Source organism: Prionailurus viverrinus, chromosome B1, assembly GCF_022837055.1.
Source record: "Prionailurus viverrinus isolate Anna chromosome B1, UM_Priviv_1.0, whole genome shotgun sequence".
Classification (NCBI taxonomy): domain Eukaryota; kingdom Metazoa; phylum Chordata; class Mammalia; order Carnivora; family Felidae; genus Prionailurus; species Prionailurus viverrinus.
This window is the reverse complement of record NC_062564.1, coordinates 83,620,515-83,639,911: the sequence shown is the minus strand read 5'-3', so window position 1 is coordinate 83,639,911 and position 19,397 is coordinate 83,620,515. Positions and strand designations below refer to the sequence as shown.

The window sequence follows — 19,397 nt, the reverse complement described above, 5'->3', positions numbered from 1 at the left end:
GTGAACCTTTGGTATTTGAGAGTACAAGCATGATGACTGCATCTGTTTGCTATTAACCATCTCCAATGTCAGCAAACACACATGCAGGCATACCTCAAAGATACTGTTGGTTCAGTTCCAGACCACTGTCATGAATTCCCACAATGGAGTCAAATGAATTCTGAGGTTTCCTAGGGTATATAAATGCTAATTTTACACTACACTGTAGTCTATTAGGTGTGTAATAGCTTTATGTCTAAAAACATACATACCTTAATTTAAAAATACTATACTGCTAAAAGATGCCAACCATCATCTGAGCTTCCAGTGAATAATCACAGCTCACAGATTACCCTAACAAGTAATGATCAAAAAGTTTGAAATATTACAATTACCAAAATGCGACAGAGCTATGAAGTTAGCAATAACAGCTGGAAAGCCAGTGCCAAAAGACTTGCTTGACACAGGGTTGCAACAAACCTTCAATTTATAAAAATCCCAGTATCTGCGAAGCACTATTTTCTTTAAGTGAAGTGCAACAAAAAGAGGTACTAAATACTCTTAACTACGACATAGGCAAATATATGCCTTTCATCCTTTCTCACCTGCCATTTTCCTTACTCTTCTATTTTGGGGACGGCTTTTAGGTTTTCCGTATGTTCCAAAAGCTCACTAAAAAGACTTAGACGCTTGACGAAGCAAACCTCTACCAATACTGACCTTTCTAAAATGTGTATGCAGCTGCCAGTACAGTCCTTACTTTAATAACCACAACATAGGAGAAAGGCATTCGCGTTAAGCAGCGTTAATTCATTTCTCGATGAATGAGCCAAGACCTTAAACGTTTTCTCCTCAATCCCAGTTTTGCGTTCCCTTCCTTTTTACTTAAATGCTCTTCTCGCGTTTCCAAAACTTTCTTATTCACAAAATGTTACATAAATAGCACTTCCTCGGGCTTTCACGAGTAACCTGACCCGGACAGAACCTACAGAGATCAGGAAGTAGGAATCCTAAAAACCCTAACCACCTCCTCAGCTTCCGCTCGCGGCCGCGCCTCCCAGAAAGCCGCCTGTGACTCGACACACGATGGCCACTGACGCAAGCGTCGCCGCGCGACTCAACAGGCAGCGGCCGCGCCTGCGCAGCAGTGGCAAGACGGGAAGGGATTCCGCGCGTAGACGGGGTGGGGGGCGGGGAGTCTGCGAGTTGGGGCGGAGGAGGGGGAGAGGGAAAGAGGGGCGGGACGGCGGAGGGGCGGAGGGGCGGAGGGGCGGCGGAGGGGCGGAGGGGCGGCGGAGGGGCGGCGGGGGGGCGGAGGGGCGGGCCTTTCCGGAGGGTCTTAGTCCTTCACTTCCTGTTTGTGGGACCTTCTGAATCCGGGTCAAGTGTGTTAGCTTCTTCTCTTCTCCGGAGCTGACCCGGCACCTTCAGTGACAGCGGCTTCTGACTCAACCCAGGGCGGGTTTCATCTTATGACCTGCTAAAGGCCGGACGCCCACACCTGCCCCAGGAAGTGAAGGCGAGCTTCCTCCACCTACTGGCTGGCAGCCCCGGGCCCTGTGTGACCGCCGCTGCCGAGGGTCCCCGCCATCCCCTCCGCGCTGATGCTGAGAGGGAACGCAGGCCCGGGGCATCTGCGGAGTGCGGGCCTCTGGCTCGTTAGGCCCGCGACGGGCGGTGCTGGCTCTTACGCTACCCAGGCTTGCCACCCCCCACCCGGACTTGGATGGGCTCCTCTACCCGATAAATGTGGCTGCTGAGACTGTTGTGGCGGTGGTCGGTACCGCTACTGCTGCGCCCCAAGTTCCCCTTTGCCACGGGACTCTCGTGCCCCACGTCGGGACTGTCGGCCCCCGCTCCTAACCCCGTGGCCCTGGCCTTGCAGCTTGGCGACAATGGACAAGATCCTGGAGGGCCTGGTGAGTTCTTCGCACCCACTGCCCCTGAAACGGGTGATTGTGCGGAAGGTGGTGGAATCAGCAGAGCATTGGCTGGACGAGGCGCAGTGCGAAGCCATGTTTGACCTGACTACCCGGCTCATCCTGGAGGGCCAAGACCCCTTTCAACGGCAGGTGGGGCACCAAGTGCTGGAGGCCTATGCACGGTACCACCGGCCGGAGTTCGAGTCCTTCTTCAACAAGACGTTCGTGTTGGGCCTCCTTCAGCAGGGTTACCACTCGCTGGACAGGAAGGACGTAGCCATTCTGGACTACATTCACAACGGCCTGAAGCTGATCATGAGCTGCCCGTCGGTGCTAGACCTCTTCAGCCTGCTTCAAGTGGAGGTGTTACGTATGGTGTGTGAGAGGCCGGAGCCGCAGCTGTGTGCCCGATTGAGCGACCTGCTGAGCGACTTCGTGCAGTGCATCCCCAAGGGAAAATTGTCAATCACCTTCTGTCAACAGCTTGTTCGAACGATAGGCCATTTCCAGTGCGTGTCCACCCAGGAGAAGGAGCTGCGGGAATATGTGTCTCAGGTGACAAAAGTGAGTAACTTGCTGCAGAACATCTGGAAGGCCGAGCCCTCCACACTCCTCCCTTCCCTGCAAGAAGTTTTTGCAAGCATTTCTTCCACAGGTAAGTGTTATTATATTCCAAAAAAAATCTCTCTTGGAAATTCATTGTGTCTTTTACACACGCACACGTACACACACACACACACACAACCATGTTTGGTTCTCTGCCCTGAAAACATTTTCAATGGAAAACAAATCTCCATACCCTCATCCAAAATTGTATTCCTATTCACTACCCTTTTTAAGCTGTCCCTTTGTGCCTTAAAAAAAAGACAGCGTTCCTATTTTAAATGTTGAGAACATTGAGGTCTAAGATCTTTGGCACTAAATAAGTTGCTTAATTGCCCAGCCTCTGCTGAAGTTATGGAATGCTTTGAGGGTTGACAACTACTATATAAAGCTTCTATTCATTAGTGACTAATGACAGCATGATAATGTTTATCATGTTATTATTGTACTTTGACTCTGTCATCTTGTCGTTACAAGTTTTTCCCCTGTTTTTTTTTTAATTTTCCCACTTTTTTATTCATGGGCTGTGCGGTTTGTTTTATTACTGGATTATTCCAGCTAATTATGTACTTTTTAAATATTGACATTTTCTGTCTGCTGTAGTGTAGGAAAGAAAGGGTGCAGGTAGAATGAGGGAAAGGAAAGAGTATGAGGCCTTAAATAGGTGTTTTTGTGCTCAGGGTATAGCCCATGAACTACATCCTTAGAAAGTGGGAAGGAGCCAAGTAATAATTGGCAAGAATATGCTTTCTCACCAGGGATTTTACCTTGTATCTACATTCCTTTTTGGACTTGGAGCTTTCAGCTCTGTAATTTGTGAAACTAGATCCAAAACTGTGTTTACTTCCTCTCTTCTTGGTACAGTCATTCTCCCTGGCTGTTGTTTGAATCAACTTCTTAAGGAGGTGTCTTCCTTTTATCTTGAGAACCAGAGAGAAATAAGAGTAGAGTTTTAACAAGCTTCATGCATTGTGATGAATTAAATATGTTTAGGAAAGAATTACCAAGTGTATATTTGCAGCATCTTAGTTGTTTTATTCTTTTGATTGTAATTTTTCTTGTATTACCAGTGTAGCTAGAACTGTAAGATTTCCCCAGAACTTTGTCAGCTGTAGCAGTAAAGGTGCTCACCTTGAATTGTTCAATTATTATGTAGTTTAAGCAAATTCCCTCAAAATTCACCTTAATTTTCACTTCATTAAGATATTTTTTAAATCTTCCTTAGAACAACATAATGACTACTGTAATTCATGGTTATAAGTTACATTGAAGGGTCTAAAGTGGGAATTTAAATGATACCTTTCATTGCTGACTTACAAATGAAAATTTTAGCACAACAGTAACTTAATATTAAATAATACAGGAAAACAAAGTAACTTACAGACTGAATCTGGCAATAGCGAACCATAGTTTTTATATTGTAGTAATTTTCTGTGTAATGAACAGTCATTGCTATTCACCCTCATCTCTCATTTCTGTAATTTAACATCTACGCATGAGGTAGAACATTAACAACTGCTTCCTGATTAACACCTTTGCTGCAATAACATTTTTTTTTTTTTTTGGTAAATTGTTTCTCTCTAAATACTTTACTTGAATTTTCTTGCCATATTCCTTTTTCTTTTTTAATTAAAAAAATAGATGCATCATTTGAACCTTCTGTAGCATTGGCAAGCCTTGTGCAGCATATTCCTCTTCAGATGATTACAGTTCTCATCAGGAGCCTAACTACGGATCCAAATGTAAAAGATGCAAGTATGACCCAAGCTCTTTGCAGGTACTTCTTCATGACACTATAGATGGTGTTGTAGATTTGGGAGGAGGAGATATTTTGTTGTATTGTGTGGGTAATGAAAAACTTAGATTTTTAAAATTGAAATCATAGAATCAAATGCATAAAGATTCTCCAAAGTAATTGGAATGAATTATTTACCATACTATAGATTTGACAGGCATTCCAGTAATTCAAAGAACATTTTCAATTAAACTTTAATTCCAAAAATATAGACATATATGCTTACTGTATATTAGATTATCAATATATTTTACTAATTTATTTACTCATTATTGTTTCTGGAACCTATTTCTTCTCTCTGGGTTGTTTTGTTTTGTTTTTAAGCTAAGTATATACTTTTACTTTCTCTTTCAACTGGAATTTCTGGGTAATGCACTCGACCTTTGCTTGAAATACATTTTTTCTTCCTTAATCTTCAGTAGAGAACTTGGCAAGATATAGAATTCTAATTGATAGTCATTTTCTCCTCGTGTTTTCAAAATAATACTGCATTGTCTTCTGGCAACTATTGTTGCTGATACGGAGTCTGCTGTCAGTCAAATTGTCATTCCTTTGTCAGTAGTTAGGCTTTTCTGCTAATGTTTGTTTTTCTCCTTCTTGATGTTTTGCAGTTTATTCATATATCTGTAGGTGTAAACTTAATATTATTTATCCTTCCCAACATTTTCATGCTTTTATTAACTCATTCATTTATTTATTCAAATCACATTTATTGGACACTTATCATAAGTGCCAGGCAGTGTTTCAGAATCTCCTTGAACAAATGGATAAAATTATCTGTCTTCATGGGCTTACTTTCTAGATGGAAAGGCATACAGTAAACTAATAACATTTTATTGATTCCAAGATGCATCCTGATTTCAGAGATGTTGAAATGTGGAAATACGCAGTCATTTGCTGTAGACATGATTTTTCCTGCCTTAGTGATACGTAAACTAATTATACATCCTAAAGTTGATTTTGTTTTAGATTTTATTAAATATGATAAGTAAGATTATAATTTAGTATGTTGAATAGTGATGAGTGCTTTGGGAAAAAAGTAGATAGGAAAGACATAAAATATGAGGAAATGGCTTGGAATTTTAAATAGGATGGATTAGGAAAGCCTCAATGAGACAGTGCTGATGAAGTAAAGATGTAAATGAAATAAGGGAGCAAACCCTGTAAAGAGCTAAGGGGAAAAACATCAGAACTGTCTTACAATTTGCTATAATTTTTTCTTCAAAGGTACCCATTTATAGAGCTTATTCCAACTATTATGTTTCTTTATTTCAACGACTCTTTTTAATTGAGCTTTTCCTCTCTACCTATTTTTGTTTCATATCTGCCTGGGGTTTCTTGTAATTTGTGTGTGTGTGTGTGTGTGTGTGTGTGTGTGTGTGTGTATCTGTGTGTATCTATGTGTTATAGCACATCTAAATAAAATACAGGGATTTGGAACAAAATGGTTTCTGTGTACCTGCTATAAAATTACAGACATGACATAAACTTAAGTATTTATGTTGGTTTCTCAGAAAGTTACATGTATACATATCTCACTGTCTGTAACACAAACTTTGAGGACTTTGATATTTTCTACCTTTTTCCCTTTTATGTCTAGTGTTTAAAAAGGACTTTCTGTTCTTGCTTTCCTTCTTTCTTCGTTGTGCTCTTAAATTTAGCTGAATCAATTTATCTGTAACTATTACTTTCAGATTCTCATTGCTCATTCTCTCCTTAATTTCCATAGATACGTGAACTTGCTTTGTATATTGAAGAAAAATCTATATAAATCGTTCTTGCTGTATGGCCTCTATCCCCACTACTTTTTTTTTTAAGTTTATTTATTTATTTTGAGAGAGAGAGCAGGAGGGGGCAGAGAGAGAGAGGGAGAGAGAGAATCCCAAGCAGAGCCCAACACAGGGCTCAATCCCATGAACCATGAGGTCATGACCTGAGCCAAAATCAAGAGTCAGGTGCTTAATTGACTGAGCCACCCCGGTACCCCTATCCCCACTACTTTCAATTTATGGTGATCTCTTTGCCATATTTGGTGGTCTGTATTGTTGTTTTCATCTTCTTGGTATCTTTATATTCATAGTTCTTAAAGTTCTAGAAATGTGGTGACACCACTCTATTAGGATTTTCTTCATATTGTCCTTTCTATTTTTACTTCTCCATTTATTCTTATCATTTTATCAATTCTCTTCTATACGTGGTTGAATTCCAAGTCTTTATGTAAAGTTCTCATTGTTCATTTATTTTTAAGAAACACTCATATCTCATCCATCTCTCCATAATGAAATTCCTTCTGTGTCCTGCCTAGCAGTAATATTCCTTTGTCAGTGTGACTACACTGCACTAAAATTTGTTTCTCTTTGAGATGAATATATCATAAATTATGTGGTCTTCTAAATAAGATGGGAAGATTCAGAGAATTATAGATTTCAGAGCTGAAAGTGAAATTAGATATCAATTGGTCTGTCACCTTCATTGCATAGGGAATAATATTCAAGATTTTTCATTATATGCCCTAAGTCATTACAACAGAACCTTCTAGTTGGTCTTTTTGCCATCAGTTGACTTAGCTCTCTTCTCTAAATCATCCTGACCTATTCATTTTTCCCTTCTGATCAACAAATTATAATGACTTCACCACTTGCTACATCAAGTGCAAATTCCAATTCTTGGCAGTCAGCACTCTTAATCCTAATTTTTCAATGTTTTCAAACAGTCATAGTATCCAACTTATGAATTTGTTTTGTTTAAAAAAAAATTTTTTTTAATGTTTATTTATTTATTTTTGAGAGAGAGAGAGAGCAGGGGAGGGGCAGAGAGGGAGACTCAGAATCCAAAGCAGGCTCCAGGCTCCAAGCTGTCAGCACAGAGCCCAATGCAGGGCTTGAACTCACAAACTGTAAGGTCATGACCTGAGCCGAAGCCAGCTGCTCAACCGACTGAGCCACCCAGGTGCCCCATGAATTTGTTTTGTTTTTAAAATATATTTGTGGGGCACCTGTCTGGCTCAGTAGGAAGAGCACGCAACTCTTCATCTCGGAGTCATGAGTTTGAGCCCCACATTGGGCATAGAGATTGCTTAAAATAAATAAATAAATTTTTTAAAATAAAATATAATCAATAATTAATTTTTGCCTATTTGGATGGGAAGTTGTGATCCAGTTTTTGTATTGGATTTCTGATTTATCGTACATGATCCTATTTAACCTACAGTGTATCTGTAGTAATTAGTCTTATGTTGCAAATGTAACTGAAAAGAATAGCTATGATTAGTTTATCATACTCCCACCTTATAATTCCCCATACTCCGTACTACCCCACACAGACAACTTACCATGCTTTAACAGTTATTTTCTATAATACAAAGAAATCCAGGGGCGCCTGGGTGGCGCAGTCGGTTAAGCGTCCGACTTCAGCCAGGTCGCGATCTCGCGGTCCGTGAGTTCGAGCCCCGCGTCGGGCTCTGGGCTGATGGCTCAGAGCCTGGAGCCTGTTTCAGATTCTGTGTCTCCCTCTCTCTGCCCCTCCCCCGTTCATGCTCTGTCTCTCTCTGTCCCAAAAATAAATAAACGTTGAAGAAATCCAAATACCATACCAGGACCAGATAAGTAACATTAAAGTATGAAATAGGCTGTATGTAACTGAAATAATAAGGGATGGGGTGCACAATCACCTTCCAAAAGGGGAAGCTGATCCTCAACTCCATTTTTCTTGAGCCACAAGGAAATTTGAGTTCAGTGTGGCTGATCTGATTTTTCAAAAGAAACCTGAAAGTTTTTTATGTGAAATTTCCCGGTTTTTAAAACGGTGTAACAAATACGCAACTGAGGCTGGATCTAGCCATGAAGCTGCCTTCTAAAAGTGAAAATTGGTTTTATTCTCCACAAATTAAGAATAAATCTATTTTATGTCCTATATAATATTGTTAATTTTAATGTTAAGGGTTTTCAAGTTGCATATTTTTTAGCTCTAGAAAGAAATGGTTTTATTTATTCCACAAATTTGAGCTCCTTCTCAGTGCCAAGCACTGTGCTAAATATTGGGGGTCCAAAGATTAAAGATCGAAAAACAAACAAACAAACAAACAAACAAAAACCCAATAGTAAGATCACTGCTCTTAAGCTCCTGGCCTAATGGAGGAAGAAAGACTTCAAAGTACATAAATTACAACTACAGTTAAATGTTCTTAAATGGTAAGAAATTAACTTGATATATCAAGGTTAAGTGTCCTTAAAATTCATGCAGTAACCAATGCATGGTGGACAAGATTACTGTCGTTAACCATAAAAATAACTCATCTCACAATGCCTGTGCCTGAAAGGATTTGGGCATATGCTAGTCTTGTCAGATTGAAGCACAATTGGAATATAATTAAAGTGTAGCTAAAAGTGTTCCGCTACTTACCAGCAGACCTTAGTTCAAATAGCAGTACTACTTACTGTTTGTTAATTGTGTAACTGTTGACAAATTTCCTAACTTTTCTTAGCAATTTGAAAGCAGAAATTGTAACTACTATTATATTTTCAGCATTTAATAGAATACCTGTTTTATAATAGGCACTCAAATATTTGTTGAGTGAATGGCTTCTAATTCATGTTACTTCTGACTTGAAGTTTCTTTAGGATGGTCAGGAGTTTGGGGACATATGGGATAAGGTAAAGAGTAGAGGCTTATGAGATGGGAAGCTAGAAATGGAGAGGCGAGGAAAAAGCTGATAGGGTGATTAGGTATAATGAAGAACCTTAGCTAAGTGGAATTTTCTACTGTGCCCCCTTAGACCTGACCTAAGGGGAGTTCTGGCCCAGGGCCCTGTGTTCCAGGGAGCCTAGTTTCTATTCCAGCAGTGCCATTCCCTACAGGGCAGAGTCCATAGAGCCCAGGAGATGTGCTCCCATATACCCCTTCTCTGAACCACATCTTTTTTTGTGTGCATATTTGCACTCAAAAAATGTACAATATGTACTCACGTGATTTTCTTTTAAACAAAAACAGTTTTTAAAAGACTTAACTGGCACTTTTTTTCTTTTTTAATTGAACAGTATTTCAGATCTTTCCATGTTGGACCCCCATGGATAGATTCATATACATCCATCTTATTCTTTAAAACTCTACATAATGTTCCATAGTATATTTAGCTGTTTCCTTATTTATAGACATTTATATTGTTTGCATGTTTTTCATATCCTAAATACAGTGCTACAGTGAATTTACTCGTTGTACACAAATGCAAGTGTCTCTCTATGTGTGTAGAGTGACTATAAACTTTTATGAAAATCAGCTTAACAATGGTTGGAAGATGTGGAACAGCTGTCAGGGACTACTTAAATGATTTATAACCATCATTGTTAGAAGAAGATGGCTAGAAAAACAAGAGGAGAAATTAATATGTGTAGAGAGCATAGGGAACATACAGATAACTAGTAGTTAATGTGCATTTGGACTTTGGACCACTCTTGATGTCGGATGGAACATTTTAATCTTAAGAGCAAAAACCTTAAAAAAGATAACACTCCAGTGTTAATGTAGGTAGTTACAACGTAACTGTTGTGAAAATGACCAAGTCAATTTAGAAGGCCATTTTTTAAACATGTTCCTTGCTCTTTTGGTCATATGTTTGTATACTTAGTATTTATATTGGACATTTTGTTCAATTATTTATTGCCACATATGTTAATATTTGGTAGAAGAGAAGCATGCACATTGAGTATTTCCAGTGTCATACATTAACTCATGTAGTCTTCACATCAGCTCTGTAAAATAAGCATGTTTATCTGTAGTCTCCAGATGAGAAAACTGAGACACAAAGGTTAAGTAACTTAATCAGGTATTAGAGCCCCCCGCCAATTAATAAATGGTAAGTTGAGATTTTGAAACTAGATCACTCTGACTTTAAAAACTTGTTTATCCACTACTATTTTCTTCTTATGTAATCCCCAGAATTGGATCATTGGATCAAATAATATGAACAGTTGGCCCAAATGCTTTCCAAAAGAGTTGTACCACTCTTCATTGTGATTGATGTCTAACGTTGGGGACAGTCTCTGTCAAACTCCATCTTACTTTGCTGTTACATCCATTAAACTGGGTTGCTACTCAAGAAGAAAAACACTAATTCAATATAAACAGTAATTCAATATATGGTATATTTACACTTCAGTACCCTTTTATCTATTTGACGTTTCCTTTTTTCTTGGTACGGTAGGATACTGAAAGGGTGAAGAGACCTGTTTCACAATTCAAAATACAGTCTTTTTTAAAAGTGCATTTCATATTTAGACTGCAGTTACTAGAAAAGAGAAATTTTGTTCCTTTGTATCTTAGAGAACTACATTTGAACTGTTCTTAGAGTAAGTTTGCCTAATAAATTCTAGATTCCACTATGTAACTTCAACTTAAAACTTTGCATTTATGTGAAATGACCCTTTATCAGAAATTCTTTTTATTGAAATATGTGAGAAACTATCAGCTTACAAGATTGGAAACTCTTTGAGTACAAGCACCCATTATACTCATTTCTACATCTTATAATTTTATTTATTTTTTTAATGTTTATTTATTTTGAGAGAGGGAGAGTATACAAGCAGGGGAGGGGTAGAGAGAGGAAGAGAGAGAATCCCAAGCAAGCTCCATACTGTCAGCACAGAGCCTGGCGTGGGGCTCCATCTCACCAACCATGAGATCATCACCTGAGCCGAGTAACCAGCTGAGCCACTTTGGCACCCCTCATTTCTACATCTAAAACAATGCTTTTCATAAGCAAACTCAGTAAATACTGAGTCACAAAGGGAGTGGTTATCTACTCTAACCCTTGTTATTTCCAACTAAAAGATGTTGAAAATATTTTCAAGATTAATAGTTTTGTTTTTCAATTTTCAGAATGATTGACTGGCTGTCCTGGCCATTGGCTCAGCATGTGGACACATGGGTAATTGCACTCCTGAAAGGACTAGCAGCTGTCCAGAAGTTTACTATTTTGATAGATGTTACTTTACTGAAAATAGAACTGGTAAGTGGGAGTATTTAAATCTCTTAAAATGAATGGTCTCCTAATCAATGGTTTTATCTTTGAGTTGTCCCCTGTAAAGTATCTAATGTTGAGTATGTTCTTATTTTGGGTTTTGTTTTGAATAATAATTTTGAAACAGCCTTTAGAAACTGAAAATGGTATTTAAGTATAGGTAATTAAAATAGTTTTGCTGTTTTCAAGTATTGAATATGAAAACATTTCCTCCCATTATCTTCCTTTTTTAAAAATGTTTATTATTTTGAGTGAGAGAGTGCCTGTGCAAGTGCACACACATGTGCGCACATGGGGGCGGTCAGAGAGAAGGGAGAGAGAATCCTAAGCAGGCTCCACACTGTCAGCACTAAAACCCTATGTGGGGATCGAACTCACAAACTGAGATCATGACCTGAGCCAAAGTCAAGAATAGGATGCGTAACTGAACCACCCAGGCGCCCCTCCTATTATCTTTTGCATCCAACTAATCAAGCTTGTGCCACCATCATTCAACCAAAACTATCTTTGACACCAGTGCTTTCCAGTATTGCTAAACTCAGAGTTATTTCTCAGGCCTCCTCTCATTTAACCTATCAACAGCATTTGACAGTTGATCACTCCCTCTTGAAATACTTTCCTCACTTAGTGTTTGTCCCAGTTCACTTCTCTTTTTGCCCTGGTTCACTAGCATCTCAGTCTCTTATAGTGGATCTTTCTAACTTTAGAGTGCTTTAGAGTTTCTTTCACCTTTGATCCATTTTCTTCTCAATCCATACTCAGAGCAAATATGTTCCATGGCTTTAAATAATGTTTCTAAGTTAACGACTGCCAGGTTTCTATTTCTCATTCATTATTTTCCCATGAACTCCATATTTACGTATCCACCTGTCTATACTTCGGTCTCAAATTCAACTTTTTCATGATAATCTCTGATTTTTCCCTCCCAGACTGGTCTTCCCCATCTTATATAGTTAATTCATCCTTCCACTCGCCCAGGCCAAAACCGTGAAGCTGTCCTTCTCTCGTTTCATTCTCTCTCAGCTGTTATCCTACAAATCCTGTTGATGCCGCATTTAAAATATATCCAGAAGCCTATCACTTTTAACCAGCTACATCACTATCACTTTGGTCCAAAGCCATTATCATGCCTTGATGTACTGATTGCGGTAGTCTCCCTGCTCCTGCCCTTGGTCCCCCACAGGTGTCTTATAACTCCTACGTGATCTCGCCCACTGCTGCTTCTCTCATCAAATCTATTACTGCCTCATTCTTTGTGCTTTGCTTACACTGCTCTCTTTGCTGTATCTCTAGTACAGCAAGCTGCAGGCCTCAGGGCCTTTGTAGTGCTTGGCATTTGCCTTGCTTATTATGCTTTTCTCCCAGGTATCTGCCAGGCTTATTCTCATTTCCTTCAGCGTTTCATAGTCAGATGTCATCTTTTACATGAGTAATTTTTTGAGTATCATAATAAAATAGCAGACCCCTTTGCTACTCAGTCCCTGTTCTTCATAGCACTTGTCTCCATGTTACTTTTCATTGTCTACCCACCCTGTAGACAGTAAGCCTGATCGGATCAGAGTTTTTCTTTTAATCCACCGTTGTATCTTCAGTGCCTAGAACAATGCCGAGCAGTAGTAAGTACTCAGTAAATATTTGTTGAATGAATTGAATGAAGCGTGGGTCAAGGAACTATCACTTTGTAAATAAGGTTTGACAGATTTTTATTTGATCAAGGGGTTTTAAGAGTTATTTAGGCCACTGCATTCCCTTGATGTCAGTCATGTTGTTATCTCCCACCTTTCTCTCTCCCAGAGTTTAATAACATGTTATGATAGAACTTTCCAGAAAGGGGGTACTCAGGTACGTGTTTTTGGTCCAAGGAAAATAACCGCTGACTGGGTTAATGATTTCCCTACAAACTCTTTAAGACGGATGTCTTATCTTTTTTGAAGGTTTTTAATCGACTTTGGTTTCCTCTTGTGAGACCTGGTGCTCTTGCAGTTCTTTCACATATGCTGCTTAGTTTTCAGCATTCTCCAGAAGCGTTCCATTTGGTAAGTTGGGACACAAGCTTTCTACATTGAAAAGCTTTGTTTTAAAATTTTAGTTTAATATTGAGTCACATTTACATGTAGTCAAAAGATCGTAAGTTAGTCCTGAATCTATTTTCTTGTAGCTTTATGATTTCTTAGAAAATTGAGGTGATGGGATTTCCCTCCAAAGAATATATTTCCGGAATGTCTGAATCTCACCAAAACTGCTCCACTTGCAACCACTACCAGCAACTGAAAGTTATTGTTCTACACGAGAGATGTCACATGTCCACATCACTAATGGTTGTCTTTTTCATGTATGAACAGTGTAGAAGAAGAAAAATGGTTTAAAACCACTGACTGCTCTAGAATTTCAGAAACGTGAAAACATCAATTGCTTTATAGCCCCAGAACTAAGACTTCATTCTCTCCCAGCGTATAACCTACAAATCCTGTTGACTCCACCTTTAAAATATATCTGGAATCCTACCACTTTTAATGAGCTACATCACTGGTTTTGATTTGATCTGATTTCAGTTATTTCATTATCAGTTATTAACAGGTGGAAATGATAAAATGTTATTCAAAGAACCTGTCCACTTACCTATCTAGCACATCACAGAAAGGCAGTGCTTTATCTGGTTACTTGCTTCCTCCAGGGTCTGATCCTCAGTTTAATAGGACTAGAACCTCATTATCAATCCAGCCACAATGTAAAAATCTTAGGAATGCGGACCCACTACAAGCAGATTCAAAGGAGACTGATGAATAAGTGCTGAATCCCAGTTGTTCATTGTTAGCTAGAAATATAACTAACTAGCCTCCGAGAACCATATACATGCATAGGCTGCTCAGTGCCTCACTGCCACTGAAGGAAAATCTGCAGGCTTTGTAGAAAGTAAACCTTACCAACAAGTAATTACATTATGCATTGTCACTTAGGTTGTGTTATTCCAAGAATTTCTACAGTTAATTGCCTAATTGGTGATGTTGACCATCAACCAGTAACCTTATATTTGTTACACAAACAAAACTCAAAACTTAAGCTAATATAGCAGGTATGCTAGCAGAGTCTAGTGAGAATTTCTACAGTTAATTGTTTAATTGGTGATCTTCACCATCAACCAATAACCTTATATCTGCTGGTTATACAAGCAAAGCTCAAAACTTGAGCTAATACATCAGGTGAACTAGCAAAGTTTAACAAGGTAAAGAACATCAGTTATTTGTGTCTCTTCAGGCACAATCGTGTAGGCCAATTGAGAAAAGCTTTCTTTTCAGAATTTCTGGAAAGGAGATTCTCTAACATAACTTAGTCATCCATTCTAATGTTCATTGCTCCTCAAACTGAGGACATTTCTTAATCTGTCTGATTAGTCATTTATGCCATACTCTAAACCCATTTCTTTGTTCACAGTTTTTTAAAAGATGGAAGATACTCCATATTGTTGTATTGCTTTTATATTCTGAAAAAAATATATAGTTTAAAAAAATGGTTGACTGAAATATTTAGCTTATTGAAATATGAAATCATTTATTTAAGAAATCATTAGATCTGAAATTAAAAGTTGTCATCTGGCTTAGTAAATTCTAAAAACTGATATCTAATTATTGCTTCCATACTATAAGCATGGTGTATGTATATATACATACATATATATGTATATTTGTATAGCCAGACCAGCTACTCAACTAAAATGAACTTGAGCATCTAGTGGTAGTTAAATCATGTGGTAGTTAAATCAGCTATAACTAATTCAGTGAAGGATTCAGGTTTAGAAGTTGTTGAGTATAAGCAATAATCTGGAATCACCATCACTCTTCATTACATTACCTGTTTATACTATTTTAGAGCAAACCAAGATTGATGTTATAATGTGTGTATTTATAGATCAAATTACTTTTCTTATGCTTTTTATAAGTGGAAAGAAATTTATACAAAAGAAAAATATCAAAGCTTCTAATAAGTTATATACATTGTCTCAAATAGTAACTTAGGTTTAATGAGTATTACAGTAATGTTGACAAATATTTAAGTTTTCTCATTCAAAAAATATCAACTTCCAAGCATTTAGAAGGTAATAGCCCACTTGCACATATATATCTATGCCTATGAAAAACTTAGTCTCATTTCTATGTCAGTGATAATTCTAACCATATAGGATGTATAGCAGACAACTGTATTACCTGATTGCAAAGACCAGGTCTACACTAGGAAGGGTTTTGGAAGATTTGGAAATAAATTAAATAATCATTTTTTTAGTTATTTTCTCTTCTTCTCTTCCACTTCTCTCTCTCTCTTTCTTTTCACCTGTGAGGAAACAAAATAATTTTGGATTTCTGACTATTTTAGCAAGAGAGTATCTGATAGAAATAGCCTTATGGAGCAAAATTATAACTCAGCTTTGCGTAGAAATGTAGAGATAATAGCAGCAGAGTGAACTCATTAGGAACTGATGGTTTCATGATCAAATTAAAACCTTTGATGGAGGTAAGATTAAAGAAGGTAGTGCAAAAGCTAAAATGTAATTTTAAGATCTCCAGCATAGAATCAGAGCAAAAAGAGAATAGCAGCGTTAATTTAAGAATATGATTGTTCTTTTTAGGAGGAAGGAAAGAAAGTTGATTGTGATACTACTATAATTTGCCATTTGGAGACCATAAAACTTTAACTTCACTTTTATTACAACTAGGCAACCAAAAAATTGTCTTAGAAATAGAACATAATATTCTTAGATACCTTTTACATATGAAGTATAAATGTATAATAATAGATTATAATTAATAATTAGTTGGAACAAGGATACCACTGTACTAATGGAATGAACCATTTAAGCAAAACAGGGTTTATTTGTTAATATCATCTTGAATACGTAATGGCAGTGTATTGACTTTAGCCTGATTTTATAATGAATGGACACTCTTGTGCTTATTATCAGTGCTGTTTTCTGTGTGTTTTTGAGCAATGAGCATTTTAGATTTCCCTTTTATTTTTAACCCCAGTTTCTTAGAAATTTCTGATTCCCTTTTAGAACCATCTCCTATTTTTAGGAGGTGGAGAATGGCAGTTGTTAATAAGGATAACCATGCTAACATAAGACATCATTTATTTGCTTATCTAAAAGAAAGGTAATCCTATAGCCTGAGCTGTAATTTTAGTTACTTTACTTTCTTGAAGTAAACTTTAATGTGCAAAGTATATACAGCATTTAATTCTTTCAAGTGAAAAATCTAAAGTTCACACTAGATGGAGCCCTTAAGCTAATTCTCAGTTTATCTTTTAAAAATTTGTTTCTATTGTAAACAATCTGGTAAATATAATAATCCTAACATTTTTCAACTTAAGGCATTTTTCAGAATGGCAGGAGTGACTAAGCCTTCTATTTTGTACCTTAGTTTGTTTTAGATGGAGCATAAGGATGAGGAGAGGGGTCTCGTGGAATTAAAATTATATGTGACTTCAAAACTAGATTTACTTTGATACTCGAAATTTTTAACTTCTTGGCTTTTTTAGAAAAAGGCTGTGACTGAACATACAGAAAAGTATTTGCTGATCATGTAACATTTGCATTCCATTTGTAGGCTAGAGAATTTGTTGCCAATTTGTATAAATTGAAGAATGTTTGTCTTTTTTCTCTTCAGATTGTTCCTCATGTAGTTAATTTGGTTCACTCCTTCAAAAGCGATGGTCTGCCTTCCAGTACAGCCTTCTTAGTGCAGTTAACAGAATTGATACAGTGTATGATGTATCATTATTCTGGATTTCCAGATCTCTACGAACCTATTCTGGAAGCAATAAAGGTATGATGGTAGTTGCACCAGTATTTATGCAGCTGCAGACCATGATGTGATAGATGAATGTAGTGAAAGATTTCTATGACCAGCTATTCAATTTACTATTCTATATAATATGCATTTTGTTTGAAAAATGTAATTGGAATCAGGATTCATTAATATTTAGGAAGTAATCTCTTACTTGCTGTTACTAATCTGAGTTAATAACCATGTTTCTTTAGCTCTACAATGCCATCAATTATGAGGCATATCTTTAAATTTGTAACAGCCTGTGGGGCACCTAAGTGGCTCAGTCAGTTAAGCGTCCAGCTCTTGATTTTGGCTCAGGTCATGCATGATCTCACGGGTTCGTGAGTTCAAGTCCTGTGTTGGGCTCTGTGCTAACACTGCAGAGCCTGTTTGGGATTCTGTCTCTCCCTCTCTTTCTACTCCCGTCTCTCTCTCTCTCTCTCTCTCTCTGTGTCTCCTCAAAATAAATAAATAAACGTAAAAAAATTTTATAACAACTCTTGGGGAAATTTGTTTAAAAAGAAATGGCACACAATCGCTTCTCAGACTTTTGGCAAAGATCAAGTGTAAAAAGAAATGCTACATTATGTAAATACATACATCACCATTGTATTCCAATATCAGAAGTGTTAAAATACATTAAGAATATCTTAGAATCCAGAAAGGCAGTTTAATAAAATATTTGACTTTGTTTCCTTACCTGTTTTTATTCGATTTTTGCTGTGGACTATTCACGAATATCCATATTTTATAGAATCTTTACTTGAGTTATTAGTGAACTTACCCTCCTTTTTTAACTTTGTATAGTTATTAGACCTAAAAAGCACTGATTCTGTTTGTCTTAAAGAATGGGTCACAATGTGTACACTTTACTCAGTAAACTTACTGCATGATCAGGGTATAGCAAAAGAATTGGAGAACTTGCCTCAGCCAGAACTAATCAGAAGTTATTAGAAATCAGTTGTGTTAGTAATGTTTTTTTTTGAAATGTTAAATTTTGAGATCTTAAATACAAGATAAATCTCAATATCTTTATTACTTCGTCTGTATCTGAAATGAATGCAAAGCTTATTCTTTTTACTATATGGGTGAAGTCAAATTGATTTTGGTTGAACCCAGAACACAAGATTCTTGCACAATTAATGTATACCGCTGGTATGGCACTTTGATATTTATATATGTCTTTGTGTAAAGGAGCTTTTTATCATAGATTCATTAGTAATGTTAATGTCTTTCTACGATGTCTTTCTGTGTCCATAGATGAAACCTCTTGCTGTTTGTTATTTTTCAGTGGTTTACATATTGAGAATTCTGATAACTGAACTAGGCTCAGAAGAAGCAAGGTTCTCACTCTAAACCCAAGGGAAGCACTTTTCTATTAGCTGGCAACAATAGCAAGAAAATCAAGAGATTAAAATTCTTTCAGAAAATATTTGTTTTCTAAGGTCTAAGTACCAGATGGTAATAGCAGTCCAAAAAAGGTTGAATGATGTTACCAACTTTCATTATTCTCCATTGTTCTATTCGTGCTTGAATTCACTTTGATTTAAAATTGTATCTCATATGTCATAGAGCACATAAAAGAATCTGTATCTTGTAATAATTTTCTATATTGTTAAACACGACATTGAGTTTTATTTTTCAAAGTCAGCGGTCATTGTGCTTAGATGATTTTCATTTTTTATGCGCAGATTACTTTGAGCTTTTATTTCTAAGGGTTAATATTGAATAAATATTAGTGAATGAAAAAGATATTTTTTATTTTTACTAGAAAATTTGAAAGCAAATTATTTATTCAATTATGTCCGTGTTCTGTTGCCTTTGAATAGCACTACAGTATACCTTGATCTCAAAGTTTTGAAACATTCTTCTGACAAATTGGAAACACAAATAGTTCAAATGTGATTTGAATTCCTTGTTCTTGAATATTCCTCAACTTAATAAATTCTACCCTTAGGATGTATATATTTATTTTAGGACACAGTTATTTTTTCCATGTAAAATAATGTAATTTTTTGATGACTGGTCAAGTTCTATAGGTGATTTCAAAAGTAAGTAAGTGAAAGATGGGGCGCCTGGGTGGCTCAGTCAGTTAAGCATCCAACTTCGGCTCAGGTCATGATCTCGCAGTTTGTGGGTTCAAGCCCCGTTTCGGGCTCTGTGCTAACAGCTCAGAGCCTGGAGCCTGCTTCAGATTCTGTGTGTGTCTCTGTCTCTCTCTCTCTCTCTCTCTCTGCCCCTCCCCTGCTCACACTCTGTCTCTG

At 37.3% G+C, this 19,397-nt stretch overlaps 1 protein-coding gene across 2 annotated transcripts in view; it reads left to right on the top strand.

The window, feature by feature from the left end:
• Positions 1 to 1,304: 1,304 nt before the first annotated feature.
• Positions 1,305 to 19,397, top strand: part of USP38 (ubiquitin specific peptidase 38) — a 34,106-nt gene continuing 16,013 nt past the window's right edge. For both annotated transcript variants that reach the window (XR_007151606.1, XM_047856375.1), the window contains exons 1-5: positions 1,305 to 2,556; positions 4,146 to 4,281; positions 11,173 to 11,302; positions 13,249 to 13,350; positions 16,972 to 17,130. Coding sequence is in view for 1 of the 2 variants with exons in the window: in XM_047856375.1 (XP_047712331.1) it covers positions 1,875 to 2,556; positions 4,146 to 4,281; positions 11,173 to 11,302; positions 13,249 to 13,350; positions 16,972 to 17,130 (1,209 nt within the window). In the remaining variant the exon portion in view is untranslated. The remainder of the gene's footprint in view (positions 2,557 to 4,145; positions 4,282 to 11,172; positions 11,303 to 13,248; positions 13,351 to 16,971; positions 17,131 to 19,397) is intronic.